The sequence below is a fragment of the Triturus cristatus genome, chromosome 3_2, assembly GCF_964204655.1.
Source record: "Triturus cristatus chromosome 3_2, aTriCri1.1, whole genome shotgun sequence".
NCBI lineage: Eukaryota > Metazoa > Chordata > Amphibia > Caudata > Salamandridae > Triturus > Triturus cristatus.
The window spans coordinates 216,153,689-216,173,538 of record NC_140584.1 but is presented as its reverse complement, the minus strand read 5'-3'; the positions used below and the strand labels follow the sequence as shown (position 1 = coordinate 216,173,538).

Genomic DNA, 19,850 nt, shown 5'->3' with positions numbered 1-19,850 from the left:
CCCGGGGGGCAGCACATTAACCATAATGGGGCGCATTAGCATTGTTTGCGTCCGGCGCACCTTTTCAAAAGTGCGCCGCGCGCAAACAATGCCAATACGTAATACGGCCCCAGATGTACAACTGTTGAGACAACGCAAAAGGCACCTTTGCCGTCAGACAGAGGTGACAGGTGTATTGGTGTATACAATAAAATATTTATAAATGATATGGCATGTAGTGAAGAACTGCTCTATGTTTGCAGAGGCAACTGTCAGAAAGTGCAATTTGCATGTGTACCACTTGCCTAATGAAATGAGGATTCTGTGCTTATTTGTTCACAGCAAAAATGCCCAACAGAGCCAATAAATTTGGTTTGAGTCATGCAAGACAATTTTCCCATAATCAATGGTATTCAGAGACTTCTAGAAGAAATAGATAGCACCTGAAGTAGAGAGTCTATTACTTTCCCACCTATATTGTTTGACAGTCACGACATACAACGCAGTCTGCCTAATATTTAATTTTGGAGTTATTCTTTAGGTTTAACACAGTTGAAAACATGCTTTTTTATGTAAATTGTTGTATTTTTAGTATTAAAAAAACTTCTGTCGCCTGCAAATGTATGTATTGTTGTGTTAGGTTGCGAAAAACTTTTTAAGATCTTTGTGATCGATAATAAAGTTAAGATGATGATGAGTTGAAAACATGTCATTTATCAATGTTTGATGATGAAAAACCTAGTCCACACACAAAAACCGAATGCCTTGTGCAAAAACCACATTGTGATAGTACATTGCTGGCCCACAGCCAATGTCAGAAGCCATCTGCATTGGTTTTGGGAAAATTAAATCAAGTCACACTCAAATCACACACAGTTTTGAGTGGCTTAAGATTTGCTAAACATGCAGACCCTCTGGCTGTTGAAGTTTGAGGATGTTCTAACACTAAATTAGAATCACGGGGAAAGAGAGTCATGCAGACTGTTTTGCGTGCTATATTTTTGGATTTTTTTCAATTAGTTTGTCTCCTCATAAAGCAGAGATTTTTCCTTCTGTCTAGAGTATAATATATTACATTGATGCAACTGCGAGCCAACAAGGCCGCTGCACTCCAGGGCCCACCAAAGTGTAAATAGAGACAGCCATTAAAGTCAACCCTGGAAGAATAGTTGTCAGGTACTGGAGTGGTGGCACATGGAAAACGCACTGGCATTGACGTCAATCCACTAAAAGGTGACATCATGCATGTTACGAACTACAAAGAGAATATGGTTTAACTGTTGTCTCGATTCTCAACAGCCTGTTATTTATTCATAAGAACCTGTAACTGGGGGGGGGGGGGGGATAACATAAAGTAAGCATGGATTTGACAGTCCTGTTTACTTTATTTGTTTGCCACTGCCATCATGACCCCTGGGATCAGGCAAGGAAATTGCCAAGGACACCAAAGGGCAGCTGCTAACCCTTACGCGACAAAGAGAAAGGCACAGGACATTCAAGTTGATTCTTAATTAAAAGGAAAACATCAAAGAGCAGCACATTAGGATTTTCAGTTTGTGGCCAAAGCTGCTGTTTTGCGACACATTTCTGCTCTGGGAAAAATTATTATCTTGCACTTAAATCCGCACATTTCCAAATGCATGCACTAGCGAAATATATTATTTAATCCGTGCCCATAGGTGATCCAATAACATTATCATTTCCTTCTTACCTGTTATATTATATTGATAGTGGAAACAATTTTCGTTCAGAATGCAGGCTTCTATCTGTGTGTCTTCAGGACAAAGCTTCCCATGGCCAGGGGCCCTTACCGGAAACCGAGTCCTTGCTCTGGTGCTGTTCGAGTCACATATCTGTTTCAAGAGATTTAAGAAGGAGCATTTATTGAATTTTGCTGAATTCCAACTCATAGTACATTTTATGTTCCACCGAAGTAGCAGCCTTGCAGTACAGAGTAAACGTGAGAGTATGCATCGCATAGTACAGTGCAGTGCAAGTGCTACCTGGATAATGACCCACAATGTTTATAAATTCACATTATAATACAAAGGTGCACGTCTGCAGTAAACTCAACGAATACTGGGCTCTAGCGTAAGCTCGGACATTTATACGGAAAGAATTAGGTATGAAAACATTCCTGTGTTGGTGAGGAGATTACATGTGAAAAATCAGGTCTCATTAAAGTACAACAAAATACTCATTCACATGGAAAGGATGCATGTGCTGAGAGACGCAGCACCACGCTGGCACTGGTAGCTCATTATTAGAATCGTCGGAGCTCCGCTCTTCCTATTTCCTGCCTCCTACGTTTTTTGTGAGGAAATGATTCTGCTACTTGCTTCCCATTTATCACTCAAAGGGCCAGGTAGTGGAAGGGGTGCTTTTCACAGGCACATGCACTTGTGCGCATGTACTTACATGGCAGCCTTTACTGGGCTAATTGATGTCAGCCAAGGCAAACTGCTCAGCCTTACCCCCTGAAGGGTGCAGGGGGGGCGTGGCCGAGCTAATTGCTAGGGTCGGTTTCGACCGATTTTGTTACGGTAACAAAAACAGCCCCCTAGGGGCCGAAAACCGGTCCCCACCCTGGCAGCCTACAGGAGAAATGCCCGGTGCCCGCTATGGCCAGTCCGGCCCTGGAAGGCTTCCGTGACATGTGACGGTGCAAGGCGACACCCACCTACGGGTTAGATAGCCTCGCTAATTGAACACAGTCTGAGCGCATTAAGCTTCATCCCTGTGTTTCCCAAGACCAGTCAGTAACCGAGGGTTAGGGTGACCACGTTTCTAGAACCAAAAACTGGGACAGAACTAGACATAGAAAAGGACTAAACATTGCCATCTACCATCAACGCTGAAGTATCACAATGACAACCCTGAAACATGGGACTACAAAGGAATAATATACAAATCTACTAAAAAGGCTATATATAGTGTTTCAAAGAATGTATGCTTTGTTCCATTTCAAAAATGTTAAACTAGCTCAAACTCAGTCTAATCTCTTTGCTTTATGGGACTTGTAGTCTTTTTTAGAATATTAAAAAAAAAGATTCAAGCAGAGAAAGCAAATGAAAAAAACAGGACTGGATAAGGTTTAATTTGTGTTTTTGTATCTTCTGTACCCTATGCTGCACCACCTAGGATGCCTTCTTCTCGCCACCACACCTGCACCAGTCCACTGCCTGTGTAACTAGGAGTACTCCCAACTCAACCATTTACGACCTTACCATGCTGGGAGTAGACCCGACTCAGGCTGGTGCTGTAGTGCATTCTGATTCGGGCCTCTTTAGTGCCTGCTGTGCTGCAAGAATGAGGCGGTGCAGCTGGTGACTCTTGCAAGGACAGAACTTCTGTCCCTGATGTGACAAGAAAGCTGTAGAAAATTAAGCGAGCACTGCAGTGTCAGGTCCACACTCAACCGACCCTCTTCAAAAACCGGGAAATCTATTTAAATTAGAAAAAAGTGTTGGGACCCCAGGACACTCCATGAAAAAACAGGACTGTCCGGGGAAATCTGGGGCGTCTGGTCACACTACAGAGGGAGCACCCTTCCAAGCTTGTCATGGGTAGGGTAGGGTAAAAAAGAACACTGACCCACCTCGCCATGTGACAAGTTGGGAAAGGGTGGGATTCTCACAAGGTTTTTAACCTTCCACTCTCCTTTAGGGAGGAGATGAGTGGAAACTGTGAACTGGTATCTTCCATGACACAAGGTGACATGCTGTAAACAGATACACTTGGGATGTTTCAGTTAAACTGAACCATGTGCAGTGTGTATGTGTTCACCTTACTGCCTGAAGCATGGTAGAACTAGCCGTAGAGTCTAAGAGCAAGACTGTCCTGGGCTTCTGTGAGTGTCGAACAAAGGATGGTCGAAGCAGAGACATTCACGTGCTCCTCCAGCATCAGCCTCAGATCAACAACCAACTGGACCCCAGTACCACATCCCTCCTGGACAACCTCCACAACATTTGACTCTGCCAGATCGTGACCGAACCAACGCACTCAGGACAGACCCTCGACCCCCTCTTCACAACAGGAAACTCCATCCCCTTCAGCCACACCACCGAACTCCCATGGACCGACCATCGATGCTTCCACTTCACCTATAGAACACCCACCATCCACAGACACCAGCACCTGCTCCCACGAAGAAATTGGACCAGAATCACCAACGACCAGCTCACCTCCTCACTCAGCAACTCCACCCGACCGTAGCGAAAAATGATGTCCCCAACGCCGCAGCCCGAACCCTGCACAGATGGATCAACGACAGCGCCAACACCTTACCCCCCTCAAGAAAAACAACAACACCCATGCCAAGAAAGCTAAATGGTTTACTGCTGAACTTCGAGAGTCCAGACACACTTGCCGCTGCCTCGAAAAGGACAGGAGGAACACCAAATCCACAGAAGCCCACAACAACTTCAGAGCCACCACCAAAGTCCACCACCAACTCATCCGTAAAATGAGTAAAAAAGCGATCGAAGACAGAATCTCCACCCACGCACACAACAGCAAAGAACTCTTCAACCTCATCAAGGAGTTCGCCCAACCTACCAGCGAGTACACTAACATCCCACCCTCACAAGGCCTCTGAGACAAACTCAGCACTTTTTTCCACCACAAAATCAAGAGCATCTACGACAACTTTGATGAAGACAACCAACACACTAAACCCTCACCAACCACCCCGACACCATGAAGCCAACGAGCGACAACTGGACAGCCGTCACCACTGAAGATACACTGAAGGCGATGAACTCAATCCACTCCTGGGCCCCCACGGACCCCTGCCCCCACCAGATTTTCAACAGAGCCGCCGACACCATCGCACCCATGCTCCGCCACACCATCAACTGCTCCCTGGCAACCACATCATTCCCCGACGACTGGAAATACGCAGAGATCAACCCCCTCCTCAAGAAACCCTCAGCGGACCCCACTGACCTCAAAAACTACAGACCCATCTCCCTGGTCCCCTTCCCAGCGAACGTCATCGAGAAAGCCATCAACAGCCAATTCGTCACATTCATCGAAGAACACAACATCCTCGACTCCTCCAATCCGGCTTCAGAAAAAACCACAGCATGGAAACCGCCCTCCTCGCTGCAACAGACGACATCCGCACCCTATTGGACAAAGGAGAAACAGCAGCCCTCATCCTCCTCGACCTGTCAGCAGCACCCTAATACGCAGACTCCACGATGCAGGGATTCAAGACAAGGCCCTCGACTGGATCCGCTCCTTCCTCTACGGCAGAACGCAGCGGGTCAGACTTCCCCCTTTCCTCTCGGACCCTACACCAACCACGTGCGGAGTCCCCCAGGGGTCATCCCTCAGCCCATACGCTCTTCAACGTCTACATGGCTCTGCTCACCCCAATTGTCAGAACCTACGGACTCAACATTGTGTCATACGCAGACGACACCCAACTCATCCTCTCCCTATCCAATGAACCCAACAATGCCAGACACAATTTTCGAGCATGGAAGCTGTCACAAAATAGATAGTAAACAGCTGCCTTCAACTAAACACCAACAAAACAGAAGTACTCATCCTGGGCCCACACCCCGATGCCTGGAACGACATCACGGATCACACACGCAACCTGGGAATCATCCTGGACTCCAAACACAAAATGGACCGCCAGGTCAATGAAGTCTCGTCCTCCTGCTTCCACACCCTCCTCCTCCTACGCAAGACCTTCAAATGGATCCCCCTCGAACACAGAAAGACCGTCACTCACGCCCTGGTAACCAGCAGACTCAACTACGGCAATGCACTCTACGCTGAAATGAACAAAAACCTCCCACGCAAGCTACAGAACATCCGGAACACCGCCGCAAGACTGGTCCTCTGCCTGCCAAGACACTGCCACATCTCCCAGCACCTGCGCACACTCCACTGGCTCCCCATCGAAGCTAGAGTCACCTTCAAAATGCTCACCCACTCTCACAAGACCCTCCACGACACTGGACCAGCATACCAGAGCAGCCAACTTAAATTCCACGCACCCCAAAGGACCCTACGATCAGCCCAGCTCTCCTACGCCGTGGTCCCCCACACCAGAAAGACCTGATCAGGTGGCTGCTCCTTCTCCTTCCTTGCGGCCAGAGCCTGGAACGCCCTCCCTCTCCACCTCAGAAAGACAACATCTCTCCCCATCTTCACAAGAAACCTCAAAACCTGACTCTTTGACAGACCCCCTCCTTGATGGACTGGAGCCTGCCAAACCGCCCTCCCCCAGCGCCTTGAGACCCTCACGGGTGAGTAGTAGCGCTTAATAAACGCGTGATTGATTGATTGATTGATTGATTGATTGATTGATTGATTGATCTTGGATCTAACACTCTACACTGTCTACTGCTTTGTGTCTGTGACCTGCTAGGCTAACCACATGCCCCCAAATTGACCATTCTCTCCTTCAAATGCCTACTGTCATGCTGACTTCAAGTGACTAGTGAAGTCGTGCATGACACACATGTAATTCGAAAAATATTACCATGCGATAGGTGAAAAATCAGTTTTTCAGCACTGGTTTTATTTCGGATTTCTTTCTTTTCAAACTGCTTCTACGAAATGCCTTTTCTTTTTTAAATAAAAACAAAGTTACATGATTCTTTATTAACATCTGTAGGCCCTGCTTAATTTATTTTTAGATATGTATTTGTACCAGGTCTCGATACAAACATTCTTCACAACAGGTAAAGTAAATTGTATTATAATTGCATTTATATAGAGCTTACTACCCTGCCAAGTGTTGAAGCACTTTTCAACATAGTGTAGGGATCTCACAGAGCACACGTATAAGCCAAGCAAAATGCAAGGTTCCATAGACAAAGAAAATGTAGAGCTTTGGTATTAGCAGGGCAATCTTTAATGATACAAGCATTGAGAGGAGCAATGAAAACTTTTCACCCAGGAAACAGGTACTTCAAAGTACTATTGCCCAGCTGTACATTTTGTTTTCAGAGAAAAAATGCAGTGTGTTATTACATGTTACCAGTTTGATAAAAGGGAAAATTGCTTAGTGTGATTGCTGGTCTACACTTGTTGTGTGTGGGCTTCTCTGTATGTGACTGTTCTAAAAATTATACATGGTTGTGGGAATAACCCCCTCCATGATACCATATGGGAGTTGGGCTTGCTTATTTTATGCTGTGGATGCTATTACAAGATAGTAATTTTAGCCGCACCAATTTCAAAACTCACCAGCCACCACTGTTTTTTTGCATCAAACATAGCTACCAATGAGGTGGAAGACTTACTGTGTTATCTGACATCACCTAGGTGACTTGCATTGTAGAAAATACCAGACCACTGTAGAATAGACTAGAACAGAGGAACCTGGCAGTCATGAAATTCTAGAATGTAGAGTGAGGAGCCTGCACACTCCAGAATTGGCAGTTGATATGCTGTGGCTGAGGTGTATGAAATAAACCTCATGTATGTCTTCACTCTCTGGTCTAAATATTGAGTAACCCTCTTATCTTGCATTTGATACTGGCGACAAGAACGGGATCTAGCCAGGTACCCCTCAACATCCATTCAATGCAGCAGTAAAATTTAGTTTGGCCACTCTCAGGAAATGAAGGCTATTCAGGGAAGAACACCGGTCACACGACTGAGTCTAGGATCATTGTGTGAAACATGCTCTGGGATGCGGTGAGTACATTTGGGGATGGTCAGTGGCTGTGAGTCTGAGCAGTGAGTAAATGGCCACTGGCAGCGGTCGCTGTGGTGACTTAATGGTCATCCCAATGTGACCCCTGTTCACCACTTGAGTTATTGAGTTAGGAGAAAACTGTGTGGCAGTCTGATGTGGTGATTTTAACCTCCATCAAGTGTGTTGATATTTTGAGAGAGAGATAACTGTCTGACGCCACTCTTCGCTGCTGATGTCAGCGTGAAGGAGCCTGTGGCTTTCTGATGAGGGTGTGCACTGTACACGAGGAATCCACTTCCATTGTATCGCCAAACTTAAGTGGCTATGAACTTTTGGGAGCTTGTTAGATGCTTCGTACATGCAGCAACAAACTGTTGTGAGTGAAAGGGGTGTACACTGAGCACGATTATTCACCACCAATAACATTCACTGGGGGTGCATGCTGACTTGATGTGAGCATGATTGATGCCGCACACAAGCAGCTATGAACTGGTGTGAGCGTGAGAGGTACACCACACTTACCCAGAAAACATCACCACTTTAGCTGTGCCTTATGGTATAGTGTGATGTGAATTCCAAGCTGCAGGTTTGCAGTGTATGTTGCTGAATTCACTTGAAACTCATTTGTGGTGTTCTAGTCCAAAGTTGGGAACTGCACCTTCTTTCTGTTTCAAACACAGTGTGCAGGCGGGCTGGAAGCAATATTTTCCTTCGAGTGCACAGATGAGAGCAGAGGCAATAGCCCCCTGAAAAATCATGAGGGCTATCTATCATTTAAAAGACAAGGCTCTCCTGGAGCATTTTAAAAGCATTAGGTGCAGAGTGATGAACGCAAGGAGCCATTGGACTGTTTGCCCCAGAAGCTAGAAAGTGAAAAAGGAGTGATAGCTTTCCAATATGTATCAGAGTTTCGTTGTATTTCCTATTAAGCATCGATGTTTTGATCTGGTCTATTGAAGAAAAATAGCAGCTCTGTTGGAAAATTCTTCATACACCTAATAATATTTAGAATTGGGGACATACACAAAGTAGATTGATTATAAACTAACAATTGTTTCCTTTTATCTTAATCTCACTAATGCATTATCTTTATATTGATCTTTTACAGCCTTATATTTTTTTATTATGTTTTTTTTCTGTTTGTCGCTGCTCCTGCCTAATGTGCAATTCTAATATGGCCCACCTGTCTTGTACTTCCTAATAAAGGCTGTTATGAGAGGCGAGGCTTAAATACCCCTTTTCAATTATTCTGGAGGCTCTTCTAAAATGTGAGTAAAAGGGTAGTAAAGGGAGAACAAGTACTCTCTTAGCTACGATAAAGAGTCTCACGTTGCGAAATTTATTAACACTTTCCTGAAAAATGATTGGATTATTAGCAGGAATAGATAAAAAAACATGTAATATAACTAGCTATATGGTTGTTTACCTCTTAGTTTTTAGGGCATTATTGAAAGCGACGTTAGTATTAAATACATTAAAATGCATATTGGTGAAAGTAGTTTACACATAGCTGACCACTTAGGTCTGCTTAAGGTTTTGTAAGGCTCTTCTTCCATGTGTCCTTCTTTTCTATCTATGCACTAAAGAGCTCATCTGTTTTGTTACTATGCTGCGATTTCATAGATTCTTTATATCTGTGTCTTTGGTGATACACCATAGCTGCCAAGCTTTCACATTGATTAGGTGTTGTATTTCCATGCTTTAGGTGTACTTATGAGTGACATTCCATAGCCAAATGTGTGACTCTTTGAGTAACACAGCACGAAATATATTTAAAACGGTCTGCATAACACACAAAACTCTCTACACTGAAAAACCTACAAACCTTACAAACAAACTATCAAAAGATGGCTGAAAGAGACCTTTGTGAAGCTCAAACACTTTACACCTGATTCCTCCCAAATTTAAGAAAGAAAAAACACTCACCAATTCTTTCTCTAGAATGCGCATAGAATTTGCAATGCTCTCCCACAGGATCTACGAGACAACCAATCATTCTTATGCTTCAGAAAAAAACTTAAATTACTTCTGCTCAAAAAATACCTAAACCCTCCATCATAAAACAATAAATTTGCCTTGATACACTTCCCCCTTCCACCATCTGAGAGCTGGAACTTAACTACCTTTGAAAATAACTGAGAATCTATTCCTCTACCTCTGAAATAACCTACCTTTGCTGCCTCAATACTCTTTCGTCCATCCACACCATCTATGGTATATCATTACCTTCTACTCCTATTACTTTTCTCCTTATATGTATTCCCTGCAAATATTGCTGAGCAAACTCTGTAAAGCACTCTGATACCTTCTGGTTAAGTTTGCACTATATAAAAATCAAAAAACAAAATAAACAAATACATTCTGCTATTGCAAATATTTTCTGTAGCAGCTGTCAGTCTAGAAAAATAGAACTAATTTCACATTTAACAATCATTACTTACTCATAATTTTAGTTGCACAATATTGCCTGCAAATCCCGTTGGTGTACGTTTGTGGAATTCCATCTGGCCAAATACCTCTTCCCCATTTTTGAGATCGTGTATTCCATGGCTGTCTAACTAAGGCCATGAGGTCCAGATCCAGATACTTGCGATAGCCACAAAATATAGATTTTCATCCAATGAAACGAAATATAACTAAGTTATATCTTTCCTTTGGTATTTAGTTTTGAATCATTGGTGTTTTGTTTACAATTCATTTACTTTTTAAAATAAAATCTTTATTTTGCATTATTGCCGTCTTCCTATAATTTTTCATTGTTTGATATTTGTTTTTCCCTCAAGTGATCCTATGTATATCATTGAATCCCTAATAAATATTATATATATATATTATAAAAGAAAATATCATAATGGGTTGAATAACACTAAGAGCCTATAGAAAAGATGGGAATAATGTTAAACCAACATCCACATAACATAAATAATTTGAAACAAACATTAAATCAAAAGAAAAACCCTACCTATTGATAAAAACGCAGCATCACATTTAAAAAAAAACCTTTAGAATATCTTCTAGTATGGGGAACATTGCTTTCCGATGCCATGGCAAACAACATTCTGAGCAGAGAAGTATGGGTCAAAATGTCAGCATTACCAAAACTCCTACAACAAAACAATTTAATACTGATTCTATTGCTGTGCAATAATTTCCTGTTAAATTGTCAATTCTTCGACTCCAAATCATGCACCTAGTAATCATAGTGAATCTTAATCTTTATCGCTGTTAAAGTCTATATTGAGCAGTAATAGTTTCATTAGCTGTCCTACACTGAATCACTTTTTATACCAAATAAAAATGACTATAATGCAGCAATTTCTGTTCCCATAGGTCAATGTTTAATGCCACTAATCAAAATATTATATCTAGGGTAAAAATTAATTAATGCAGCCATAACTGTTCCAGACCAGGCTATTACAAGAGGTTGCTCACTCAAAATTCAATAAAATCTCCTACGAACACAAGACAACTAGGTCACAGAGAGGCAAGCTAAAATATGATAATGTTACACTAACTAAATATTAAGGAATTAAATCATACTGTGTCTTTAAAAAATATCCTGTCATTGTATCCCCAAAATGATTTCACCGGATAAAAAGGAAAGAAAAGTAAAGTATGTTATTAGTGTAACTATAACAGGGTTTCTATTACTTTTGCTAGAGCAGACAACCACATGTTATTTAATTGGAACGGGATTACTAAAGCAACCTGAAGTCAAGCAGAAAAACATAATTTTGCTAGTCAAAGTAAGTGGAAAGCTAAGGACCAACACAAGTTCACTTTGCAGAATGGGAAGATTCACATTACTTTTCTAAGACAAATCCCATCTACAGACAAACAAAATCATAGTGATGAAGGAGAGTTTAGTATGGCAATGAGCAATCACCCTTAAAAAATAGCTTTCAATACTGTATTGTTTCAGAGAGACTTGATTTACAAAGTCATCCTTGAATTGGATTTAAAGGTTTTGGGATGGCTTCATGGATGAACAAATATTTTGTAGCATGTCTAGTGTAAATTGCATGGCCATACATGATGAATAACTAGTCATTATTTGAAATTATGGCTTACTGCTAGAGTCTTCTACCACACTGCAATAACCTTTAATTTGAGCCCTTTATTTAGCCAAACTTTGCCCAAAATCCAATAAGTAGAATCGTAGATATGAATGTATAATGTTGGAACAAAAATAGCACCAAAAAGCATAAAGAGACAACCGTGATTATCTGGTCACCCTTGACTGGGTCAAGGTCAAGAGTTCAGGCTGACTACAATGGAGCACAGGTTGGATAAAGGACCAGGTTCTTCCTGAGGGAAAGTTTACCTTCAGAGCTAGAAACTTAAACGACGCAGGCATGGCAAACTCAAAGCTGATGTGGGGTTCAATGACAGTGGGTTGATCAGGAGCAAAGTCCTGATGCAGTCATCGATGAAGGTGGGAATCCTCTGTACAGGCAAAGCCTTTGTGCAGGAATGCTGCAACCTTGTCAGGTTGCTGATCAGCACTGGTCCCAATAAAGCCCTCTACATTTAGACTTGGAAACTTTTCTGAAAGTCAGATCTCTTTCATTGGGGCAAACTAGTAAGCTGAGTCTGACTGGTATTGTGCTTCAATGGATGCAGTTTCAGTGGCAATCCCGGTCTATGTTGGTTCTTCAGACAGAAAGTTGGCAACACGTTTCTAAATCCAAGCTTTTGTGAACAGGAGGAGTACACTTTAACACCAGCCAAGGGTCCAGGACTTGTGGGCCACTACTTGGGGCTTAGAACAGCCCAATAGAGGCCATCAACATTGTCCATGGCAGGTCCAGTTGGAACTGGTCTGCTGGGTACCCTGGAAGCTTATGTCCCTGTAACTCAAAAGGAGGTCAGCCAACCTACCCTTGGAGTCACCTCTGGTGTCATGGGTTCAAAACAAGCAGGTACAGTCATCCTTCAAGTTCTTCAGAGTTCTTCTCCTGATTCTCCATACGTCCAGAAATGTTTGAGAAGAGGTCTGTGGGGTCAACTTGCATTCCCAGTTTCAGCCTGTTGGTTGAGGGCAAACCTTTTTCAACCCCCTAAACCAGTTCTAATCAGTTCCTTCAACCCCACTAAGTTTAGAGACAGCCAGATTAGAGAGACAAAGGACATTCAGGCCTAAGAGTAAGTGTCTGCCAGTGACAAGATTGGCATCCTTTGAAGCTTAAGATGGGGCTCGCCATAGTCCCCAGGCCCTCCTGTCAAGGGGGGTACCACCCTTTGCTACTCCCAGGGCCCTTTGTCCACTGTTTGGCAGCAATACACATCTCACCACTGGGGAGTAATCAAGGGTCTGGTGACACTGCAAGAAAATGCTATTGGTTTTGGGTAGGGAAATGACAACTTTCTAAAAATGTAATTTTCTAAATTGTACAGCGAAATAGCTAGACGTGTTTGGTGCTTGTGGCGGTTGAGGTGTTTGCCACCCAGTGACGGCCGCAGGTGAGAGCTGGGATGGGTGACGGTCCCTGTGTTTGCCACCTACGACGGCGCAGGAAAGAGCAGGAGTGCTGCTGCTCCAAAACTCATGCCGCCTGGGGCAGACCGACCCTCAACCCCACCCCTCTCTTGTTACGCCACTGAAATTGTAATATAAAATCCGAATTGGACATTAATGCAATGAGTTCTTGAACCATTTCCTGGCTACTCCAAAACTGAATTTAGCACTTATTGAAGGTAATAGAGTAAACCAATGCTAACCTATGGGAGAGGCAGCCTTACAAAAGTGAAAAACGACTTCAGAGGTTTTTCACTTGCTGGGTGTATTTAATATTAGATATACATGCCCTACTTTTTAAATACCATGCACCCTGCCACATGGGCATTTAGAACCTACCTCGGGAGTGACTTTTAAATATTTAAAAAGAAGGTAGGCCTGACAAAAGGTTTGTTTTGCCAGTTTGACATAGCAGTTTCAAACTGTACACCAAGGCTGCTTTGGCAGGCCGGGAGATGTTTTATAGTGCTACTTTAGTGCATACCACAATGAGTGCTGGTGACCTCTAGTAGCACTTAATTTAGCAGCTCCGGGTAGATGGAGACTTATAAGTAAATTATATGCGCCAATTAGGTGTACACTAAGTTTACTTTTTTTGAAAGGGAGAACACAAATATTTTACTACTGGTTGGCAGGGGTAAACAGCACAGTTTTATATGGCCAACAACAACAAATGAGATCAGCAACAGAAGGAAAAATCTAAGGTGACCCTGCTGGAAGAGCAAATTTCCAACAGCTAATATTAACTATTACATAACAATTATTTGTATTTGACTATCAAATCACTGGCTTTAACCAAGCTAATAATATTTGACATTGCAGAAAGTTCCATTACTGTTCACAACACTTTAAGAACAATATATGAAACATATAAAACCCAGAAATATGCTATTTGTTATAATTTTTTGCTGAGTCATAAATACTCAATATTATTTGCTAACTTCCAGACTCCAGTCTCTCACCCTATTCTCATATCCCTCCACTTTCTCCATTTAAAAGCAGCTGTAGGTGTGTTTCTTGCCAGCGTCCATAATTTACTACATCCGTACTGATGTCAAAAAAGTGAAAATCTCAGGGGCCTTATCACAGTTCTATTAGAGTGATTGCAGCTTTGATCTTGTGACTTCTGTCTGTTTTGCAGTTCTCAGGGCGGCATGATGTGGCTAAAGGATGATACACTTCATGATCATGCTTTAAAAACAATCCAATGGCATTTTGGCTAAGAAGCACATGAAGGCTGCCAAAGATGGAGGGTCTCTCTTTGTCCAAGACCAAGACTGCTTTGCTAATAGTTTATCACCGACTGTAGAGGTGCAGTGAGCAAAGGGCTACAGTTATGATAATTGCAGAAGGTGCAGTGGCGTTATGACCCATTGGCATGGATTACCCTCTGCACCCCAATTACAACTGTTTTTACTAATACATCAGAGGCCCTTTTTATGTTTTCCAAGTGTGACTGAGTCTATATCTCACCAATATTCTCCTGCCAGGCTCATAATCCAAAAGCATGAACAAATGGTCTAAAGGGGTCATTCATACTTGGTGGCCAGACTACAGTCCTCTATGTTACTAGTCTCCACTCCCCGAGAGGAGACCCACCAGCCATAAATAAATATACCCACCTGCCTGCTGGTAATCTCTATGTCTTCAGTGGTGTAGTCTTGTGTAGTTCCCACAACCTGTAGGACCTTCACGTTTGTTGGACAACATAAACTTTGGGTGAGGTGCCTAGACTGATTCCGAGCATCCCAGCAGGATATGTTGGCCTAGAGACCTGCTAGTTCACAGTGCCACCATAAACCCTCCTAACCTTACCAGGGAGTGAATGGTTTCTGGCAACCGCTGAACATGACAATCCCGACCCCTCAGGGATCGTGGAAACAGATCAGAAACTTTTGCTCAGTCACTCGTGCTTACTAGTTCTCAGAGAAATATACAGAGAATACTCACTAGTACGTTTTCAATATATTTATTGAACCAATATATTCTTGTATAAAATTCATGTGCTGTGACAATCAGTAGACAGAAGCAGATGAAAGTGATTAAAAGCACCAAAAGAGTAAATAGTAGATACAGTTCTACAGTGGTGCTAAGACAGTGTATATATACAGTCATTTAATACAAGATAGTAATCAGGCGTAATCCTACTATGCTAACCCTACTCAGTGTGTACCTAGTGTGTGTGTAGGTGTGAAGCCAAGAATCCCCCCAAGGGAAGATTCAGCCCCATTACCTGGTGGGAGAGAATGTAGGAGCCTGCCTTGGTCACGAACTGGACACCCCTCACAGAGATGTCAGACCGCTGGTGGTGAAGTTTCAGCATGCAGGGACCCTCTATGTCAGCTGAAGTGCCTTCTCTGCTAATCTTTTGGGATGCTTATTATTTATAGTAGTAAGTATTCTTGTGATGTGTATATAGATTAGTGATGTTATGGATATGTAGCTAGTCCTGTTGCCCCGTGGATGAAGATAGAACGACATTTGTACATAGCGCGTCAAGAAGCCTTGTACATGGTGTTCGAGGCATCTTGATAATGTTATGCAAAGCTAAATGAAGACGTTTCAGCGCTTGATGTGCTATTCTGATGTGTGCCCTGTCTAGGAGCATTGTGGGCTTACAGTGTTCTAACTGGATGAGTTGTATACTTCCATTGCTACATTAAGAGGGTTGCTGTCTTTCTTTAGTTTACAGCACTCTATAAGAGTGTTTGTGTTTCCTTGACTTGTCTCCTTTCCTTGTTCCTCTGTTCCCTTGCATGCTGTGCTTTACTCACATCTCATATTTTACTTTCCATCTACCATTCTAAAAGTGCCTTCCATAGTTTTAGAACAGTTAATTTGAACTAGCAAGTTGTCAGGTGTTGCATTATAACAAATGTACATGCAAACGTCATAACACTCGCACACATATGTGCCACTATACATGCGTGCGCATCTTGGAATGTCTTTCCTTTAATAGAAAGCCCATTCTAAAATGGGCAGTCATTCATCTACATGCCTGCACATGCTTCGTGACACATGCACTGCGCCACATTGGCTGTTAGTTGTGGATGTTAATACCAATGAAAAAGTATTGGTAAATTCAATAGCAGCCGCGGCCCGTGGAGGGAGTTCCGTGGGGCGGTAAGGCGGGGCGGGGGAGGGGCAGGGTGGGGGGTTCTAAAAACCGGAAGATGGATAATTGCAGGTAAGTAAACAATTAAATAAATAAAACGAATTTCGTAGCGCGCGCTGCATCGATGCAGCGCGCGCTACGAAATTCGTTTTATTTATTTAATTGTTTACTTACCTTCAGTTATCCATATTCTGGTTTTTAGAAACTCCACCCTGCCCCTCCTCCGCCCCGCCTTACCGCCCCACGGAACTCCCTCCACGGGCCGCGGCTGGTCAATAGTCCAGCCTTTAGAGCCGAGACCTTTTTGGTGATTAAGCCACACCAATATGTTGGATGAACTGCCCTGGATGAGTACATTTACCATCCACAAGCTAAGGCTTTGCCACTAAAGTGTTTCGAAGTCACAATATTGCTATGTCAAACTGTGTTAATTGGTGATCAGTGTCCAAGCCCTCAGTCGTAAAACGTGAACCATTAATCGTAATAGATTCTTTGGACTCATCTAATTGAAAGTAGCTGCCAATACGTGATTTAATTTTACGCAATTAATTTGTCTGTTTGTCTTTACTAGGAAAAAGCATGGCCTTAATGATTTGTCAATAAAAGTCAGAGAGGCAGTCTTGGCAGACATTTCTAATTAATTGTATGCCGCATCACTTTAAAAGGATCAACAAACGTGATAAGAAAACCTCAGATTTGAGTAATGCACAAGCAAAGTTCCACATTTGCAAATATTTTGGTGCTTGTGTAGAATAAGGAGTTTCCTATACTTTCCTTGCATAACTTGAATAAAGCACATGCAAGTCCCACGCACAGGATCAAACGAGCAGCTTCAAAGGTTCTCTTCTAGGTACTTTCGCTTTTATCTACCGACAAGTGCATTTATTTTACTCCCTGTTGTGTAAATTATAAATTTTGCTTAATACCACAAGTTTTCTGCTGCTATGATCTAAAAGACTGGGAGTATTCTGGTGTTTTTCTTGGCACATAGTTTAGCATGATTTACTACGCAGAATGTGTTGGGGGGGGGGGGGGGTTGTAATATTTGGTTTGAGCCATTTATGCCCAAACGTGTTTACACAGCAGCTTTAAAAGTTCTGTTAATTGCACACTCTATATATTTTTCAATTAGGACAGGAGGATGCTTGAATCATGGCAATCTTAGTCTAATCTTAGACTGGGATAATTAGGTAATGCCTCAGTATTAAAATGCATTTCCTAGATTACAAGAAAACATTTTTTTGGTAGTGCAGGTTTTCCAGAACATCCTTGGTATTGCTTTGTTGCTCAAGGTGTGTGAGAAATACTGTTAAGTTCTGTGACAATCTATGGTCCCAATTCTAGAAGAAGTCTTTCCTCAATTCCTGGCCTTAGGCATCCCACATTAACCCTACCTGAATTGGAATATATGATATAACAACGCATGCTTTAACAACACAGTTTTTACATCACAACTACCATTACATTGCATGATTTTACAAAGCATGTCATTACAAGACATTTTTTTAAACTACCATTACAATGCATTCCATTACCACGCATACCATTACAATGCATGCCATTACAATGCATAATACTTTTAGGGCAAAAGTAGGGTAAGTGTTGGATAGTTTAGGGGTAAAAATTACTATTCCCACTCCAGTGAGTGCAACAGTAGGGTAAGTGTTGGATAGTGTGGGGGTAAAAATTACTATTTCCACTCCAGTGAGTGCAACAGTAGGGTAAGTGTTGGATAGTGTATGGGTACAAATTACTAAGTGTTGGATAGTGTAGGGGTAAAAAGTACCATTTCCTCTCCAGTGAGTGCAACAGTAGGGAAAGTGTTGGATAGAGTAGGAGTAAACATTACTATTCCAATGTACCCCAATACCCATACCCACCCTAATACTAAAACATCTCCATTACTTGCCTTATAATGTGTTGTACTGGCATGCGTTGTAATGGTATACGTTGTAATGGCATGCAGTGTCCTGAAATGCCTTGTAAAGGCATGCATTGTAATGACATGCGATGTAAAGGCAGTTGCGTCGTAACAGTTGTGTTGTAAAGGTAGGTCATTGTAATGACTGTGTTGTAATGGATGTTTCCCCCTGAATTGCAGAGCAGAGCAAATTGTCACAAAATGGGAGCCCTAGTGCTCAATGTGTCCAAAATGCAAAAAGCGCATCTCCACTGAATCATTTTGTGAGTATGAGACCAGAACCTGCACTTACCTTTCAGTCAAAAAAGGCAGTGCATGAAAGCTAATCATCCTTTGCTGTTGAACAGACCAGCCTATGAATACTTACCAGCATTCTGGGGCTAGCACAGACTATTGTTCTACCAAAATAATTTTAGGAAACTTCCAACCAATCCTTACCTTTCCGTCAAATATCAATTTACTGATATATGCCTAAATTAAACCTATATTTGAAACCTGCCAATATGCTATCAACATGTACACAAATACATCACTGGCCAAGAGACAAGTTTATTGCAATGCCATAGTCACTGTTGGAATGGCAATGTGTGGCAATGGAATTATATGCCATTGGCTACTTTCTTTGGGCAATAGGTGCATTGATTTCATCCATCGCAATATACTCCCATCAGACAAACATTGATTACATGCATATATAGGATGCCTGCTACACTTAAGCTTACCACATTAAACAAAGTACAAGTCTTTATTACATGTAATGTTTGGTACATCCTCACTCCACAACTTCTCGTCTCCTTCTGAGGTACAACTACTCAGCCTCTAAAGAGGTAGAACACACTACACACACAGAGGCAAACCATCACTGAGCACACTTTTGGAATGCTCAAGTTGAGTTTCAGATGCATTGCTCATATGGGGAGGTGTCCAGTACTTCACAGAAGTAGTAAGAAAGTTTACTGCAGCCTTTTGCATGTTGCACAACATCACCAGGTGATGGGACTAATGTGTAGGTCTAACCCCTGAACCACAGGTTTCTATCATAGGACAGAGAGTCAGGGTATGCAGGTATTTGGCTTAATAGAGCACTCGAATTTCACCCGTGCTAGTTTATGGCTGTATCAACGTTTTTGCACAGTGTCTATTAAATGATAAATGGTGAACTATGACACAGTTCTAATATACCATCCTGGGACACCATTGTTGCCCCTTCATGATGTCACAACTAAAGTTGGAATTCTATTTCAGGAGACAAAACTAGGATTATGCATGACTCTACTTTTTACTCCTATTTCAGCAGGAATTCCAAAGACGAACAAACATTTTTTAAAACTACATTTCTCATAGGCAGGAAGTTATGTCACAAAACCAGCACCAAAGCCAGCAATCAAGAAACACAGAATAATGATAATTGCAGAACCATCCACCCTCGTTTCTTCGTGCTCTCAGCACAGAGAAATTGTCAAAGGGGACTGTGAATTTGAAGGATACCCCTGTACTCAGCGTGGTCAACCCGGATTTTTCACCTTTTGCTGAGCCCTATATTGTTGCTAGATTATAAAGTTTTCAGATACTCACCCCCATCACAGATCTGGGTTGAATCTATCATGGTTCTTTAGCTCACTTCGCCACCCCAGTTCAGACCCAGCCA

General features: G+C 42.3%; 1 protein-coding gene across 1 annotated transcript in view; it reads right to left on the bottom strand.

The window, feature by feature from the left end:
- THSD7B (thrombospondin type 1 domain containing 7B) overlaps positions 1-19,850 on the bottom strand; it is a 2,208,177-nt gene that overhangs the window by 196,694 nt on the left and 1,991,633 nt on the right. Inside the window, exon 19 of the mRNA XM_085647534.1 lies at positions 1,691-1,832. Within this exon, the coding sequence (XP_085503660.1) occupies positions 1,691-1,832 (142 nt within the window). The remainder of the gene's footprint in view (positions 1-1,690; positions 1,833-19,850) is intronic.